This window comes from Manis javanica, chromosome 12 (genome assembly GCF_040802235.1).
Source record: "Manis javanica isolate MJ-LG chromosome 12, MJ_LKY, whole genome shotgun sequence".
NCBI classification, from domain to species: domain Eukaryota; kingdom Metazoa; phylum Chordata; class Mammalia; order Pholidota; family Manidae; genus Manis; species Manis javanica.
Genome location: NC_133167.1, coordinates 91,953,635 through 91,972,900, shown reverse-complemented (window position 1 = coordinate 91,972,900; position 19,266 = coordinate 91,953,635). Strand labels below are relative to the sequence as shown.

Here is a 19,266-nt window from a genome sequence, read left to right as displayed (position 1 = left end):
AACCTTCTTTCCGGAAGAAGTGGGTGACTTGTAACTCTCCCGGAGCAGACGCCACGTGGCGTGAATGGGCTGTTATTTTCCAGAGGGGTCCCTCTGGCTCACCCAGATGGAATAATATTCTTAAACACTTAAACACTGGAATTTGCCCTGCTGGGACGTCGTGAACACTTTCAGCCCACGACTCACTAGTTGAAGCTAGGCATCCGGCACAACTCAGCCTTGAAAATTCTCTCCTCCCCAAGGGTCAGGCCACTTAACTGAGCCTTTGTAGTGGCGTTTATTACACCAGGCTTGGCCCCAGTTATCTTTAGACCCTGACCACCTTTAAAAATTTTTTTCAATGTGTTTCAATTAGAAATTGAAAATTAACTAAATTCACTAGAATAAAAGATGTGAGAAAAACCTTTGGCTATTAGAAGCTTCTGGAAAGGTTCAGCATCTCAGCAAGTCACAGCAGGTGGATGGGAGGGTGTTAAAATTCTGAGTCCTCAGCTTTTTTGTAAGTATTCATAAAAACATAAGTGGGTAAGCAGAAGGATGAATGGGTTGATGAATCAACTTTCTTTTTATTTTAGGTGGTAAAATAATTTTACCTGCTATGAATGCATAGATAAAAGATGAAATAAAGACACAGATGGGGAGAGATCCCAAACTGAATACAAATATATTTCAAGTGAATAATACAGCCATGTTGAATGTGGGGAAATTGGCAGAACTACCCCAAATAATTCCCAGATATATATATATTAGCTATAAGCTTTTTAAGCTAAAAACAAAAAAGCTATGCATACATATTGATGTGTAGTCAGTAGGATCTTTTTAACGTAAGTAGGTGCAGAGGAATAGATACAGATATAAAAGTGTGTGTGCATGCATGTGTGCACATGTACAAATCTGGGAGAATTTGAGCACTGAAAGAAATAGTAATTATAAATCATAGAATAAAGTAAGCCGCGAAACAGTACTGATTTGTGAGTGAACATGCAAACAAACACACAAATAAATAATAAGTGGGACTTATAGCAGGGTAAGCTCTTCCTTAGAGTAAATACAGAAGGAGTGACAGAATTAGCAATCAGCCTTTGGCCACCACAGTAGTAATGATTGCGTCAGGTCAGAATGCTCCACAGACGTTAAACTAGTGGGTGAAAGTTTAATGAGAAGCAAGATATTTATATCATCTCAAAGTATCTCCCTGTGAGATACTTATTAACTAAAAAGGAAGAAAATAGTGACCTACAGTGGAGAAACTTGGCACGTGATCAGTTATTATCACTAATAAAATGACATATTGTGCCTTCTGATACGCCACCCTAAGAAGGACACACACGTCTCTTCTGTGATATTTCTGCCCTAAAATGCATAACCTGGATCTAATTGAGGAACAAATCTGATAAACCCAAATTGAGGGACATTCTACAAAATAAATAGCCTGTACTCTTCAAAAAAAAATGTCAAGGTCATAAAAGACAAGGACTGAGGAAAATATTCCAGGAGACTAAAGAGATCATAACTCAATGCTTTATGATTCTGAATTAGATCCTCGATCAGGAAAACAAAGAGATGTCCTTGTGGTTAGGAAATCGCACTTCAAAGGGCAAAGGGGTATCATGCTTCGACTTAACTCTTCAACAGTTCAGGGAGGGGGGGAAAAGTGTGGGAAATCTGGGCAAAGACGATACAGAAGTTCTTTGTCCTGTGCCTGCAACTTTTCTATAAATCTGAAATCATTTCAAAATAAGGTTCTAAAAACTAAACAGGAAACTCCCACACTCTGGTTGAGTGCTTTGTGGCAGGGTGTCTACAGCCATGGTTCTGCTAGCGCCGCAGAGGAAATTCCTTGTTCCAGCTTTCTCCCTCTTTTTTGAATCTGCATTGGATTTTATAAATTATAACTGTAAATTACACATATTTGTAATAAATTCAAACCATACAAAGTTATGCACAACAGAAGGTGCCCCCTCCCCCGCCCCTACCCCAGTTACCGTGAGGTTGGTTATCACTAACATCCCTGGTCTTAGATAGGCTAATGTGCTCACACACATGTATATTCCTCCACTCCCACCCCGACCCCTGACTATTAAATATTGTCAGGCATCTTTGTTTTAACCTAATATTGCCATGGACATCTTTCTCAGTCCAGATGTGTAGCTTTATTCTTTACCATGTTTTTTTTTTCTCTAAAGGCTTCCATTGTCCCTAAAACTAGTTGCAAGTCCTGATAACTGACTTGCTTTAATGGTGGAACCATTTGTAAGGCCACCGGGATAGCTGGTGCTCACAGACTTGAAGGCTGTTCAAAATAAACCAGACACCCTCGCGCATCAGGACGGCTCCCAGGGCCTCAGTGATAGGGCCTTGGAGACCTTTGGTCTGTGGGAGACGATGCAGGTGACTTGGCCCTGAGCACTTCCCTGTTCTGCATCTGTACTGTTCTGGGGGTATCTACACTGTATATAGTCACACACTGTATCCGTTCTGCATCTGTATTGTACTGTTGAGGTCCCCAGAGGAAAAAATACATTAGATCATTTTGGGCTGCTTCTGTCCCTTAAAGAGTCGGCAGCTGGTAGGGGGAGTAAGGGCCTCTGTGTGCCCTTCCCAGAGAAGGACGGCAGAGCAGTCACCCCGACCGACTTCTCCTTCCAGGGCTGCCCACCTGCTTCGTGCCTGGGCTGCTCTGCTCTGTGCGCTCTCAAGCCCAGCTGCCCTTCCTGCCCTGGAGTTACCCTCCGAGGCAATTCCAGGTGTGGCCTGCTACACACAGGACTGGCTTCAGTCTGGGAACTTGTCAGAAATGCAGGCACTCAGGTTGTACCCCAGACCTGCTGAATCAGAACCCCTGGACGTGTGGGGCTCAGTGCTCTGTGTTCAGAGAGGCTTTTGCCTGATTCTGACGCATACCAACTTCTGGGGATCAGGGCTAAATAAATAAATATATCAGGTCATATTATTTCCCCAGTTAAAAACAATGTCAGCAGCTCAGCTGTACACAGACCCCAGAACCCTGATCTCATCCCTGCCTGCCGGTGCAGTCATTCACTCCCTCCCCTGCTGGCACACACGTGTACACTCAGACACACATGCTCCCACCCTCTCCACATCCTGTCCACACAACTTCACTGAGCGCTTTCCTGGACTGCCACCTGGTGAATTTCTGCTCTTTTATCACTTCTCCCATGGCGCTTCCCTCTTCCCCCGGCGCTTTCTGCCTTAGCTGTGTTTCCCACAGCACCCTAAACATTCTGTGTCTCTGACCATGGGTTCACCCGTACGGCTCCCCGACCAGAGTGTGAGCTCTGAGGTCCTCAAGGCAGCCACCTCATTGCACAGATTCTTGTGTCTCCAGCACATAACAAAAGTCACGTATGCTTGGTTAAATTTTTATTTTTGTTTTGCCTGTTGTTATGAAACTTGCAGCATATTCAAAGGTAGAGAGCACAGTAATGAACATCCATTAACCTGTCCCCAGAACAGACCAGCTTACAACGTTTTGCCCCATTTGCTTCATCTTTTTTGTCTAAGTACTTTAAATACATAATATGGTATCATGACATTTTTTCATTGTATGTTCTTTGTTTCCCTAAGAGCTATTTTCCTACATTACCATAATTCATTATCATGCCTAATGAAATTGACAATTCCCAACACCTAATTCTGTCTTCAGCTTTTCCATTTTCTCAAGAAGGTCTTCGATATCTGCTTTGTTTAATCTAGAACTACACGTTGCATATGAGGGTGGGCCTGTGGAGAGATTTTAGTTGTTCTAGAACAGCCCTTCTCTTTTTCCCATTATTCAGTGACTAAGCTCCTAACATTTATCCCCTCTCCTGGGGGATGACATTAGTTCTGTCCTGATGGTGCTATTAAGGAGTTGGAACGCTGTTCCTTTATGATACCAATGAGGCAGTCTCTGTGCAATCCCGGGCCTGTGATACGCAGCCACTAAGTCACTCCCGCACCAGCTGGCGCGGACAAGAAGCCAGTACACGGCAGCAAGAGAAGGGGGGGCCGCTGAGCATCTGGGCTTCGTGGCAATTCATTCAATACTCTCCATGTTGTCGTCCAGAAGGTCACTCGGAGCTGCAGCCCACTGCAGTGACGCTCTGGACTCCTGTAAGCTCGGGTCTTCAGGATTCGGAAACTTCCTCTTACTGTGCCCATTTCCTGGTATTCCACTGCTACTAGCTCTTGCCTTATCCTAGGAATCCAGGCTTTGTGTAGTTCGTAGAGTGATAAAATGGCATTTTTGAGCTCTCTGACTTGCTCAGAATCTCAATTCAATTTAAATAGGAAATACAAGTTTGTACTGGGGATTGTTAAAGCCCACAGTTCAGAAAATTCTCTTTTAACCTTTATTTATAAATAGTTCTTATGCTTTGCTTACTTAAGAGAAAGGGGGAAAAAAGGGTATTACAATATACAAATGAAAAGCAGTAATTTTCCTTAGGCATATCAAATTGCTGTCTGAGGCTTTTGATATTGAATGACCAGGATTTAGTGATTACACCACGAGTTGATTCAACTGTTTGTGTAGGTTGAGTCACCTGCTGGGAGGGGAAAGGTGGGCTTGGGGAGGGGAGATAGACCCGTGGTTTGGAAAGAACACCGGGAGGTATTGTAGGAACTATGGGCCTGGAAAGAACGCATGTGAGCGTGGTGTCAGCTCAGGCTTCTACCACAGAACATAGACTGGATGTGATTTATATGGCAGACATTTAATTCTGTCGGTTCTGGAGGCTAGACAGTCCACGATCAAGTTGCCAGCAGGTTCAGTGTCTGGGGAGGGGAGAACCCTCTCCCTGGCTTGCAGACAGCGCCTTTTTGCTGTGTGTTCTGTGGCCTTTTACTGACGTGCGCCCTTCAAGATCTCTGGCATCTTGTCCTCTCCTTCTAAGGACACTCAGCCCATCACAGCCCCCCACCCATAGCCTCATCAAAACCTGACTACCTCCCAGGGCCCCACCTCAAACCCCGTCACCCTGGGGGTTACAGCTTCAACTGAAGGGCTTGGGGACGAACCAGACCTTCAGTCCCAGACACAGAAGCCTGTGGCTCTGAGGCCGTCCTGGCGTAGCCGTCAGTATGCTGGACTGCTGACGGTGCATTGTTTGTCCCGTGTCTTCACACCTCCTGGAGTTTGCCCTGGGTAGGCGGGGAGTCCAGCCTCTGTGGGTCACAGTGAACCCGTGTTGGTTTCATCACAAGGTCTTAAGCCATCTTGAAGAGACTGTTGACTCTGACCCGGTCGGGTTGCTTGTACGTAACTGTTTATTCTCAAACTGCCGTCATCTTGACATCCGAAACTGTTCTTCCTGGTCACCATGCCAGTAAGATACCATTTATAATTGTAAGAGAAAGGTTTCTGCTCATTTTAAGTTTTGGTGAATTATAGGCACGAGAGGAAAACGTTGATTTTGGAGAGGCACAGACTCCCTCTTTGGACAGTAATCTGACAGCGTTTAACGTGAAGTCACTCTGGCCAGAGAATAATCTTATTAGGCTTTAATTAAAAGCACAGGGTGTCTCTTTCTTTTTTTTTAATTCGTCTCCTCCTCATGTGTCTTCCTCTTCATCGTCTCTCCTCTTTCCCTCCCTGTCCCCCTGCCCCTGTCCCCCTGCCCCTGTCCCCCTGCCCTTGTCCCCTCTGCCTCCTCTTCATCGCCCTTTAACATTTAAGATCTTCTGGCTTGGCTAATCCCTGTGGATGGAAACCGAGCCGAGCAGGATATTGATTACCTAATATGGCATTGCTGCTAAAGATGTTGGAGGAATGTGCCTTGTGTTCTGAGCCTCCGGCCTCTGACTAGGCTGCCAAACAAATTAGGTCATTTTAACTTCTGTGCCTTTTTTTTTTTTTTTTTTAATAAGGAACTGGAACTTTGATTTGGAACATGATGGTGGTGTTACTTTAGCTCCAATTGGGAGGGAGGGAAGGAGGGATACGAGGTGCTGGGGGCTGAGAGATCCAGTTCACGTGTTTTAGGAGGAGAGCCGCCCGCCCAGGCCGGGTAAGGGGCAGGCGTGTGGTGAGGAGCCCCGGCTGCCTCCAGAACACCACGGAGGCCCTGGGGTGCCAGTCAGGTGTGCAGCGTGGTACCTGAGGCCGGCAGCTCCCGAGGGCCACGGACAGTGCCAGGAAGCCCCTCTTGGGATGCAGCAGCTTGGGCCCAGTGCTCACGTTGATGTGGCCTTGGTTAGGAGAGCTGCCCTACAGGAAGGTTGGTGGCGTTTAGTGCCAGGGGGCCACCCAGGAATGGCAAGAGGCTGTTACGCTGTGCAGCGGTTGGGGTGGGCTGTGAACACGCACACCTTCCAGAGCGTCCTTCCTCAGATGACGTGCAGGGGCTGCGCGCGTCCCCAGCAAGGCCGCAGCTCTTCAGGTCCATATTTGGGAATATTTACTCTGTTAGGATAATAGCTCTGGTAGAGAGAAAGGCTCCGAAGTGGAGGCTGGTGGAAGCAACTGCTGCGCAGGAAGCTGCCCTGTTCCTTTTCCCTACATACATTTTTGGCAACATAATCCTGAGGTTTCCCAAATTAAGACAAAAAATAAAAACGGAGACCAGCTAAGGAATTTCTTTTTATGCTGCATGTGTCCGGCGCTCCCTTTTCCACCTCCACCTCGTGGCGTTGGCTAGGGCAGTCGTGGGGTCCTTCCAGTACACCTGTTTGCCCCCTGGACTCGGTTTCTTCTCAGAACATGGAGACATCAGGCTCACAGAAATCACACCCGCCCCAGATGCTGCGGGTCAGGGCGCCACGGCCTGTATCCCCGTGGGCCTCTCTCCCCTGCCCCTTGTTTCTCTCACTGCTGGGACGTCCACACAGCCTCCCTGCCATCTTTGGGGCTGAGCCCGTGGAGTTCAGGGTTGTTCACCCAGGTCTGCAGAGTCAGGGATCCTTAATAATTTCTCATGGAAACTGGTGTTTCTTCAAGCTAATTAAGAAGGGGCTAGGGGCCCATAGTCTGCCTGTGCACTAAACAGAAAATGTGTGTTCTTAGGATACCCATTTCAGAGCTCTGTGCCCTTCCCAGAACACACCACATGGACCGACAAGGGCCCTGAGTCTGTTTCGGCTGCACATGCAGGCGCGCTGCTGGGCTGTCTTTCTGGTGGTGTCATTGGCGTCCAGAATGCGTGGCCCTGAACATGAATATCATGAGGTTACTCACGACATGGAGGAATGGACGCATTGAGCGGTGGAAGCTTTCCAACCACACTTATCTTACCCTAAATCTTGTATTTTTATAGTGTTTGCAATTTGTTTTATTGAATGTGTGTTGTTTTATGTAACCTGCAATAATGATGTCAGGGGTAATAGAAATTACTGTCTTCTCTTTGGCCCAGTTCATCTGTTGCCTCTCTGTCCATGTGGCTAATCAGCCAACTATAAGCAAAATCAGGACTTCATCACACAAAACTGTTTTTTACGTTCCCGCCTTCTTAGTAGCTCCAGAGTACGTGTACTGCTGTTAACGAAAGGCCCCCGAGCCAGAAAGCAGGGGACTTCTTCCCCCTCTGTTTGTCGGAGTAAAACTAAGACATTGAGGAGTCATTGTTTTAAGCAGGCGCCAGACCGCTGGTCAGGGCACAGCCTGTTAGGATGTCCAGTACTGCACAGGGCTTCACACTAATTTTTTTCATTCTCCTTGGTAGCCTTTAATTGAAGTTTTTACCTGTGCTAGGAATTTGCAGTTCTGTATTTAAAACTAGAACCTGAAAGTTTTTGTCCAAGAGGAAGAAAAGAGAGTTGAAAAACCGTGCTACTAAATCTTGTAAGTAAGTGGACAAAATCTCCCTGTCTTTCTACAGGTTTTCATGTATTCTGTGGAATTAGCAAGCACGAGAGGTCTTCCTGACCTTTTTTTCTGTTAGGCCAGGGTTTACTGGTGTGTTTATTTTGTCACCATTCCTGTTTGACTCTAAGGAAATGAAAACATCTTCCATTTGTTCTTTATTTCCAAAGGGCATCCGCTTCGATCCTGAAATTCCGCAAACACTACGACTAGAGTTTGCTAAGGCAAACACGAAGATGGCCAAGAACAAGCTAGTAGGAACTCCAAACCCAAGTACTGCTCTGCCCAACACTGTACCTCAGTTCATCACCAGGGAGCCATGTAAGTGATACACTTTGCATTTTAGAAAAAAAAAAGAAAATGAGCAAGGATTGTTCGTATGGAGCAATGTGAGGTCACACCACGGGACTTAGAGCATCATTTTCCGTTCCCGTGAAGACCCTCTCTGTTCCCACAGACCGAATGCCCACCCCAGCAGGGTTGCTCATGACCGGCTGTCCCAAAAGACGGCTTGGCTTGATCAGAACCACAACTACGACATTTCACCTGATGAGCTGTAGGTTCCCTTAATGTGATCTTGACCTTCTCGTGAGTGTGCCCTTATTTGCCTTGAGGTGTACACCCTTCTCCAACCCCCTGTCCTTGGATGTGAGAGAGCTGGTTCTCAGCAGTCACTTTACTTCGTTTGTTGAAGAACATGAGTTCTGTGGCTTTGGGAACATAGACTATTAAAAGTGAAAGAGGCAGATATGAAGGAGTTGGTTCTATTTTCAGAACACTGTAGCCATAAATCTAGGGGGAAAAGTAAGCACACAAAAAGAATTCATATATTGGAACGGTGAGTCCTAGCAAACCAGTACCAGTTAATGGTTTAAGGAAATTTGGGGCTTCCTGTTTCAAATGAAATGGGGAAAGACACTGACTAATTGCTAAGCAAGTCTTCTACCCCACCTAATACAGTCACTCCTTGAGGTGTCCAGGCTACAGTTTCTGCCCTGGATTGACTAATTTGAGAAGGCTGTCTTCATTTTCTTAAGCTCAGTCAGGAGCCCAAGTGAGGCGTGAGATGGGCCCTCCCTTTGCCTTCATTGCGCAGCCATGTGTGAATTAATAGGACAGGGCGTTCAGGACACCCCAGGAGACCCTCTGTTACTTGGAGTGCTTCTGCCCCATCACTGCTAATCTTTTTTCCAGACCACATGGTCTTGATCCCTTTCCTGCTTTCCCTGACAATGCCTTTCAGCTTTCCTTATGAACTGGAAGGGCACATGGGTCTCCCCCACCTCCCCGTCATGTGTGTGTCAGATTTAATCAGGTGATGGTGGAAGTTGCAGTCATTCTGTAGCCCAGCGACTCTTGAGAAAGCTGCTGCTTGTCTGTAGGGTCTCACAGGTAAGAGTTTCTCCCCCAGTGTGTTCTGAAACTTGTCTGTGAAGCCAGAAAGCCATAATAGAGAAAAATTTTTTTTGTTCTTCCATATCCTGGGGAAACTTAAACCTTTGTTTATTTGGAAAGGAAATGTAAACAGAATTTTCATTTCATGGGACAGTTTCACTGGGGGTCTGGGGATATTTCTTTACATAGTTCTGTATCCTTACAACATCTGGCTGAGTGCCTTGTACTTTGCATGCATTTCAAATATTTATTACAGTGATGATGAGTGGACTATTTTAATTTGGCTATTTGCAGAATTACTGCATTTGTGCGCCTCTTTATTTCTCTCTGAAATTTCTTCTCTCTTGATTAAGGCATCAGAAGAGGTGACTTGTGGGCTACTTTGAATTAGAAAAGATCTCTCTTTACTTTTTTAGTGAATTTTCCTGCCTCAGAGCGCACAGTCCTTTGGAAAGATTAATCCAGACAGGAAGTGAAATGCTGGCAATACTTTATCCTTCCAATTAATTTATTGAATGCTTTCCTTTCTGGGAGCTCAACTTTTTTTTCTAAATCTGTTTACAAAAGCTTTGTGACTTAAGTAGCCAGGGAGGTGATCGCCAGTTCACAGCAGGCAGGGCACAGAAAGGCAACAGAGATGAACAACCTGGACGTCCACATACCCCTGAAGTTACAGCCGAGCTTAGAGCAGAGCTCCGGGCCCTCCCGCCACTGCCCTTCCCTGTGTACAGAACAGCTCAGAAGCGGTCCAGTAGTTTCCATGGCAGGGTCAACACTTGCCTGGCCGCTCATGGCAAAACACAGTTGAAGATAAGAAAAAGATCCAAGATCCAAGCAGCTTATTGTTGGGAAAACAAAAGTCAACATGATTTCTCTTACTATAACTGCTCTGTATGACACGGGCCGTGACAGACGTCAGTTCCACCGTGACTCAGACCTCATCATCCGTTCCAGTTTCCCCCTGTCCCCCATGCAGAGTCGTTGCTTCCCTGGAAGCACGCTGAGGGCTGCAAACACTGTGGTGCTTCTGGCTGACAAGTCCAGTTGTATTGTGTCCATAATTGGTACCCTGGGTGGGCAGTTTAACCACTATCAGCAGTGGAATCATAGAATTTTGGGGTTGGAAAAGCCCTACAGGCTTCTCTGTTGTAGGCCACAGGGGAGAGGTCTTTATAAGTGCTGCTTTTTTGTTGATGCTTCATGTGGTGGTGGCTGAAGAGGACCCCCTGCCTGCCATCACTAAAGGTGTTGCATGCTGTAATTCGGTCACACAGCAAATACTGCCTTTAGCTGTCCCTTCTCAGACATCTGTTGAACTTGAATGAGCGTCCCGTGTGCCCAGTGCTGGGAGGAAGGGGCCTGCGGTTGCCGCCTTTAAGGAGCCGTCGGTGTAGCGGGAGGGTGGTGGTCCGAGCTGTCAGGAGACCCGGCCCATCGGGAGGACAGGAGAGGCGTGGGCAACGCAAGTAAAGCAAGAAAAGTTCAGATCTTAGGCTGACTGGCTGCTCTGCCATGAAGCATAAGCAAAGGAGAATTCAGGTTTCTCAGGATGATCACACCGTCCTGAATCACAGACTCACGCCTGGCACAAAGACTGGGAAGGTATGTCCTTCCACCTCAAAGTCCTCCTTTGCACTGCCCGCGCCAGACTGCCTTGCTGTGAGCACCTACTGTTTGTGGCAAGCATGCAGCATGAGAAACCCAGGCCAGGGTAGATGGAGGCCGGAAGCTGTCAGTGCGAGTTCTGCTTCTGCCGGTTACAGTCAAGCTTGGTGCCCTTAAAGGAAAAACGTTTAATCCCGCTCTGCTCCTGTTCCGTCCACTATAAAATGGTAATAATACCTTCTTCACATGATGGTTAGGAGACCTAAATAAAATATATCCCCAGACTGTGTTGAGGACTAAATGGGTGTAAGATGTGTAGAGCGCTAGGCAAATGTAAACTACATCCTGAGTTTTTTTAAAAAGGCTCTTCTTTCCTGATAGTCAAAAGGAGGTATTGATCCAAGGTGTTATCACTGTGTGATTACAGCCAGTTAACTTTGCAAGTTAGGAGAAAGGATGAATGAAATTCCCATACAATCCCAGGAAAGTACCATTGGTGCTTGAACATTGCCGGGGTCAGGGGTGCCTACCCCCTGCACAGTCAGAAATCCACGTATCATTTGACTCCCCCAAAACTTAACTACTAATAAATAGCCTACTATTGACTAGAAATCTTACTGACAACATACACAGATTAACACATATTGTGTATGTCATATGCATTAGGTACAGTATTCTTAAACTAGAGAAAAGAAAATGTTTTTTTTCAAATAGTATCAAATCTCCAAAACATTTTTCAATATATTTACTGAAAAAAAATCCAAGCATAAGTGGACCCTCGCAGTTCCAACCCATGTCGTTCAATGGTCAGCTTGCCTCCCTGGCTGAATTTTTATTAGTCTGAGCTTCTCCTCCTCTTCTTCCCTTGTATATGTAATAAAGTAAGGAAAACACTGTGAGAAAGCAGGAAGTAAGCCCTGTAGGAAATGTGAAAGTTACATCAAATTCTCCTACGTCATGCGGTTGTCTGGGAAAGTAGCATTCTGCAGTGTCCGAACTGCACTCCAGAGATGAGAACGAGGCACAGGGTCGTCTCTGAGGTTCCCTTCCCTAGCCTGTGAAATGACGACACGCGTGCCGGACGCTTGGCCAAACTAAGCATTCTACCTGAGCGCGCTCACGAGATTCTAAATAGCTCTGTTTTACAGTTGAAGAACTGAGGCCTAGGGTACTCTGGTAACTTTCTTGAGGCTGCACAGTCATCAGGGCTTCGGGGTTGAATTGTGTCCCCCAAAATTCCTACATTGAAGTCCCACCCCCCAGGAGCTCCAGATGTAAATACAATTGGAGATAAGGTCTTTAAAGGGGTGATTAAATTAAAACGAGACCATCAGGGTGTGCCCTAACCCAGTAGGACTGGTGGAGTCCTTATAAGAAGAAAAGAGACACCAGGGATGTGCTCCCAGAGGCCAGGCCACGTGAGCACACAGGAGGCAGCCGCGTGCCAGCCAGAGCCGAGGCCTGGGGAGCAAGCAGAACTGGGGAGCAGCCAGACCTGATACTTTGATGTGAGAGCCCAAGTCCCTAACACACTGAGTCATAGAGCCCAGATTTAAATTCTGGCCTGTCACCTACTGGTTTTCTACTGTTGGTCTGGTAACCTTACCTCTCTGTCTCAGGTTTCTCATCTATAAAATCACAGTGATCATTGTCCCGCCAGTAAGGTGGTGAAGATTAAATTAACTGATGTGTAAAAAGTTAGAAGAAGGCCCCGTGGTGGCTCCTTGGTGACCGCTAATCTGAGTGTGTAAGGATGTGTTCGTGTGCCTTGTGCCCTCATAGTTGTGAGACCTATAGTTTTTCTCAGCATTTTTAAGATGCTCCTTTAAAATGTACAGTTGCTACTGAGGTGTGGTTGGGGTACAGTAAAATGCACATATTTAAAGTGTCTGAGTTGGTAAGTTTTGTCCTAGCATATGGAATTTAATAGAATAAATGCTCTTGACCTGTTCACAGCAAAGCGGGTTATAGTGGTGCCCTGACAGGTGGAGGCAGCCAACAGTTAACTAGAGCCTCCCTCAGATGAGTGAGATCCACCTCTTTCCGTTCGGATTTTATGGAGCCTATTAGCGGGCTCTAGAACTTGGCAGGAATTCAGATTCCTGGAGTCCAGGCCCAGAGATTCTGATTCTGTGGGTCTGCCTAGGACTTGTGTTGTGTATTGCTAAAAGCTCTGTGAGTGATTCCAATCCATGGTCGGATCTGGGAATGAGCAGCGGAGCAAGGAAGTGAAGTTTCCCTTCCCTGTCACCCCCCTCGTCCCCAGCCTGGCACCACCCAGCCCAGCCCCAGCATGAAAGCATGCGCCAATAAATTGATAACTCATAACCATCCGGTAAGCACATAACCCTTCGGTGAGTAATTAGACCACTTCCTCATTTTCCTGCCACACCTTTGGAATTTCCCAGTTTTCTGGGACTGACCGCAGCTCTCTGGAAGTGGGCTCTCTGTCTTGAGGCTGAGAGATGCTGTGGAAGTTCAAGAAGGCCTTCATAGTGCCCAGCATGCCCTCCGGGGTCCACCCTCCGCCTCCATGAGGTCTCTTCACCTTCCCCTCCATGGGGAGGGGCCCGTCTGGGGCCTGGTCTGCAACTCCCCGTGCCCAGAGAACGCTGCCAGGGGACCTGCCTGCCTTAGGGCAGCCTGCACAGCTTGGCTTGGGCCATTTGGAAAACTGACAGTGTCTGTCCAGTGCCCATCCCTGCTCTGAAAATGTGCTGAGTGCCACCAGCCCCAGGTGCTGTGGTGCCCACCTGCATGCCCCGAGTGTGGGGCCTTAGAAAGAGCGCCCAGCCTGAGGAAGACCTAATGGAGCCCGGCAGAGGGGGTCAAGCAAGTGCTGTGGGCAGAGACCTTTTTACTACAGAAAGCAACATCCTCAGATTGTTGTGTTTTATATTTCATAATGCAAACAGTTCAAGTTTTTGCTTAGGACAAAGATTCTACATGCTTCTCAAAGCAGAAAAAAAAAATTCAGAGTCCAGGAAAATATAAAGAAGAAAATTAAAGTCATAGCCTACCATACAGCGCCAACCAACATTTTGGTGCATATCCTTCCACACCTTTCAGTATGCAAATAATGAAAATGTACCTCTGTCCAACTTTTGAATTTCAAAATCACGTAATGTACCCCTTTATCTTTAAAGCAACATTCTGATGCCCAGTGAGATTAAATGGCCTGGGAGGGCCAGAAATAACATCTAGGCCCTCACGACCCTTCACCACAGTAGGATGCTGCATTCAGGTGGCACAGATACCTTGCTCGAATTAGAACCGAGGAGTGGTGGCAGACGTGTCTGCTGGGCCAGCTGTCTTAACTAGCTGGATATCTCAGGGGAGCCCAGCCAGCTCCTGAGCTGCTGGAATTCAGGAGGTTGGTCGAATGATCCGTAGGCTTTCATTAAATGGATGGAAAGAAAGGAAACAAATAGTTATTGAGCAACTACTCTGTACCCTTTAGTACTGTGTATAAAATACTTATTTTTCATCCAGGATGGAAACTCTGAGAGTTGGAGTGATTTCCCCAAAGTCACACAGCTCAGTTTAAGGCTCGTGGACTCTAAAACCAACTTAATGACTAACCTCCTTACAGCCCACGAGTGCTTTTGACTATAGCTCTTTTAAGGTATTCTTAGCAAGTGCTTTAAACTCACTCAGGCCTTTGAAGATGATCCTGTTAGAGACCCCAGAGGCCTGACTCAGATTATCAGAACAAGATTTCAGGGCAGGTCCCTACTTAGTGAAATCAGGCTTCAGTATAACTCTTTAAAGCATTTGATGGCCAGGACGCATTAACCGTAAACTGTATTCTTAAATCATTGATCAAGTTGAACTATTAGAAGGTTTTTATTAGTCTTCATTCTGAGTTAGTATTTGAGAAAGTAAGAGTGACAGCATTCACCAGTTCAGGTATTTCAGTTCAGCAAATAATGGCATCATCAGCCAAGTCGAGGAGGATTTTTGATTTCCTTGCTTTGTACTTAAGGACTGCAGTCAGTTCAGTCTGGCGTTTCAGGTCATTCAAGCGGAAACGGAAGTGAGCAGGGGTGGGAAGGCGCAGTAACAGAGCCCTGTTTTACAGCATTAGGGACCCTAAGGCCTCGCCTGCGCACTCTTCTTAAAATGGTGATAGTGTGAAGCCGGCCTCGGCACTCGCCAGGGTATGGTTCCACGGACGGTGTGCTCTGTGCGTGGTCCCTCAGTGCAGAGAGAGTCCCCGGATGCTGGTGAGCAGGCTGCGGGGTGTTTTCTGCTTTTAATTTCCAAAGAGATTGGACAGATCATACAACTGTGCCTGCTGCTTACATAAGGATGGGGTTGAGACCTTTTGAAAGTCAAGCAAACACAGGAACGTGAGGAGTTGTCTGACTGGATGTTGGGTCTGTTCTTTGAGGGATAAAGGGTTTTGGTCCATTTTAAGGAGCAACCCTGGCGAAGGAGTATGTTCATCACATGATCACAATCTGGGCCCATCTGCATTTGACGAATAGGCCCGGCGTCCTTTTCTCTCGAATCCTCTCTTTATGCTAAAGGTTTTGAAATTGTATTTTCATTTCATTGTGTAAAATGGCCATGCCTGATCCATTTTATTGTTATAAAAGTAAGGAGACTGTAAATGAAATTTAAAGAGTCAAAATTAAGGATTTTTCCTACCATCCAGAGGCGACCACTGTTAACATTCTGTTGTGTATCTTTCTACATGCATTTCTGTACATTTCTCTCTCTCTGTGTATGCAGTGTACCAAGTATGACAGGCTGTTGGTTTAGTTTGGTGACAACCTAAGATCGTCCTGACCTCCTCATGCTGCATCCAGGACTGTGTACCCAGAGCATTATTTTTAAAGGCTCTTGATGTGAAAAGTGTGTGGGTGGTGGTGAAGACTTCCATGCCAGGCTGAGGGATATTTTCTCAATTAACTCGTGGGGCGGGAATGGAGAAGGCAGTCTCACACTTTAGGAAGTGGCACTAGGGTTGCCCCTGCAGGAGCAGAAAACCCTCCCATCTCTTGTTTGCAGAGGAGGGAATTAAGCAGCAGTGAAGAAGGCAATGGCCCGAATTTTCTTACTGTGACTTGGAATGCCACTGGCAAGCACCCTGGGGAGGTGGTGCCTTTAGGAAGCAAGCGTCCCCCTTCTCCACCCACCCCCCGACCAAGGTTTTGGGGAGAGGATTGGTGGTGAGGAAGACACGAGTCATCATTTTACCCCTTGTCTCCCCAGCCCTTGCTGGTGAGGGTTTTGATGGGAGGGGCCGCCAGGTGTGGAAGGGGAGTTCTGGAGAAAGACTGTAATGGGGAGTCCTTGGGCAGTCAGAGGCCCTGGGGAGCAGTGCGGGACAGCGGCCAGGAGGCAGCAGGCCGCCGAGGACATCAGAGCCTGGCTGAGCCCGCAGGATTGTGCTGGACTCTTGCGTCCATCCCCTCTGAGGCATCTTGACTGGTGGGCCAGTTGGAAGCAACCAGAAGGACATTCACAGACCCAGTCCAGTGATTTCCATTCTGTGCACTGAGACCTCACAGTGAGTGTGACCCACTGAGGATTCCCGACATCCTCAGCCTCCAGTGCCACCAGGCATCTGTGGCCCCCAATGTCACATCACAGAGAAAGGCCGCTTGTCAAGAGGCAGGACACGTATTTGGCGCCTAGGATATACATGGAAAGGCATCAATGCCTAGGCCACTGGGCATTCTGAGAAATGCAAACACAAACCGAAACTTCAGTCAGTAAGGAAAGCCAAATACTCTTAGAAACCGGAGACTAAACTAATGTTTGTTTCCACATACATCCCACTCTGACAAAACAAAAATGCTGTTTTCCTTTTAAAAAGAAGGATCAAACATCTGCTGAACCCCAGCAGCGTCCACAGCCCACCTCTGCCTGTCCTCTCTTCAAACCTGCACACATTCTTGGTTTTTGCTTCATGTGATCATTTTAATAGTTTTTAATAACTAGCAATTATATTAGAATAGTCTTAGGCAGTGAATTTGGTAAAGATGATTTCTGTATAGATACATCTTGTTTTCTGTGGGAGGCAGTTACTGCAGATCAGCTGCTCTGATCCAATTTATTTACATTATGGTTTAATGAATAGCCTGTCTTTGATTAGCACTGGCTATTAACATTTTGCTTTGAATTTCTGTTTCTTGTTTATCTAATCATTGATCGGCTATAAACAAATGCCTTAAGAACTCAGGAAGTCAAATCTCCTTGGAAATCACAGAATTCTTTTGTAGTGCAAATAGCTGCCCCCACTTCAGTGTCCTGAAAACTCAAATTATTCATCACCTCTGCAGAGAAAGGAAAGGAGAAAGGAGTTAATTTCCTGAGAATGTCCAGAAGAAAGGCTCTTCCAGACGTGATTCTTTCAAGGCCATGTATTGTCCTCACCTGCTCGTGAAAAGTAAGGGGTTTCTCACTTGGTTGAGGTTTTGTTCAGTCTGCCTGTTCGTCCTTCCTTTTCACGTTCTTGGAAACCCCAAAGAGGTGCCTTCTCCTGTCCAGCAGTTCTCAAACTATCTGCCTGCCCACCCTGTCCGCAAGACCTTGCCAGTGAGTGTATTTTTCAGGCGGATGCATTTTTCTCCACCGGGTGCGCCTTAGTTCATGTCCAGCCCGCCAGCCGCCTGTGTTGGCAAAAATCCCCAACCAGTTGCACCTAAGAATGTCCCTGGTGAAGAATTAAAAATCAGTAATTACTGTACTCAATCTCAACTCTTGAATGCAAGACATTTTATGAATCCATTTTTGACAAAGTGGGGAGTATATGTAAAACTGTTTCACGGGGTGCAGGCTGCGGGCTGAACTAGCCACTCATAGTGAATGTGCCGCCTGGACCTGGGAGAAGGGCCAATGGGTGAACTGCCGTTATTCAGACGTGGATATCTGGCAGACTGTTTCTCAAAAACGAGTGGAATGAGCCTGTCATTTCAAGAGAACAGACAGTATTCGTTGGAATAACAAAACTTGAGCCCTCAGCAGAAGTCAGAATTTTTGAGAACTTACATCCACCATGAGTTTTGACAGCTTCCCAACACTTAAGGACTTTTCCGATGACATCAGTGGTTATATTAATGAATTTTGTTACATTGAATAATGAAATGAGTCGACGTTTAGAACATTGCAGTCCAGTAAAGCAGTGTTTTCTAAACGGCCAGTGCATCATGTTATGAAATGGTGCACGCGTAAAAGGTCCATCCAAAATTTAGTAGGATTTTATATAAAAATACAAAAAGTTCACTGATGACGGTTTCAGAGTCCACGGTGCATCAGATCTTTTGGTGTAACATAAAAAAAAAAGAATACCCACAGTTACCAGTAATAAAATTCAGATACTCCTTCCTGCACAAGCTAGGTACAGCTGTAAAGATTGTTTTTTTCCCCCGTACGCTACAACCATTACAATACATTGAATTGGAGGCACATACGAGAATCCAGTTGTCTTGTGTTAAACCAGATGTGAAAGAGGTTTGCAAAAAGGTAGAACTGAAGCTTTTCCTTCTAAACATACCTATTGGTTTTCATATGTAATGGCTTTGGTTTTGGGGGGGGGTTTCCCTTTAGGTATCGTTGATAAACACTCTTATGAAGGTTTCACAAGAAAAACAATGTGGTTATTACATTCACCTTTATTATTGAGTCCCCCCCATGCCCCATTACAGTCACTGTCCATCAGTGTAGTAAGATGCCAGAGTCCCTATTATGTCTTCTCTGAGCTACACTGTCTTCCCTGTGACCCCACACACACCATGTGCACCAATCATGCTACCCCTCAATCCCCTTCTCCCTCCCTCGCCACCCGCCCTCCCCTACCTGTCCCCTTTGGTAACCACCAGTCCCTTCTTGGAGTCTGTTAGTCTGCTGCTATCTTGTTCCTTCAGTTTTGCTTCGTTGTTACAAATGAGGGAAATCATTTGGTACTTGTCTTTCTCTGCCTGGCTTATTTCACTGAGCATAATACCCTCTAGCTCCATCCATGTTGTTGCAAATGGTAGGATTTGTTTCTTTCTTATGGCTGAATAGTATTCCATTGTGTATATGTACCACATCTTCTTTATCCATTCATCTACAGATGGACACTTAGGTTGCTTCCATATCCTGGGTATTGTAAATAGTGCTGCAGTAAACATAGGGGTGCATATGTTCTTTTTGAATCTGAGAAGTTGTTTTCTTTGGGTAAATTCCTAGGAGTGGAATTCCCAGGTCAAATGGTATTTGTATTTTTCGATTTTTGAGGAACCCTCCATATTGCTTTCCACAATGGTTGAACTAGCTTACATTCCCATCAGCAGTGTAGGAGGGTTCCCCTTTCTCCGCATCCTCACCAGCATTTGTTGTTCTTAGTCTTTTCTATGTTGGTCATCCTAACTGATATGATGTGGTATCTCATTGTGGTTTTTATTTGCATTTCCCTGATAATTAGTGACGTGGAGCATCTTTTCATGTGCCTGTCGGCCATCTGAATTTCT

The 19,266-nt window shown here is 46.2% G+C and overlaps 1 protein-coding gene across 12 annotated transcripts in view; it reads left to right on the top strand.

Moving 5' to 3' along the window:
- The window catches only part of RBPMS (RNA binding protein, mRNA processing factor), a 167,411-nt gene that overhangs the window by 102,300 nt on the left and 45,845 nt on the right, over nt 1-19,266 (top strand). For all 12 annotated transcript variants that reach the window (XM_073219061.1, XM_073219055.1, XM_073219051.1 and 9 more), the window contains one exon: nt 7,972-8,122. In XM_073219061.1, coding sequence (XP_073075162.1) covers nt 8,038-8,122 — 85 coding nt within the window. In that variant the 5' untranslated portion in view covers nt 7,972-8,037. The remainder of the gene's footprint in view (nt 1-7,971; nt 8,123-19,266) is intronic.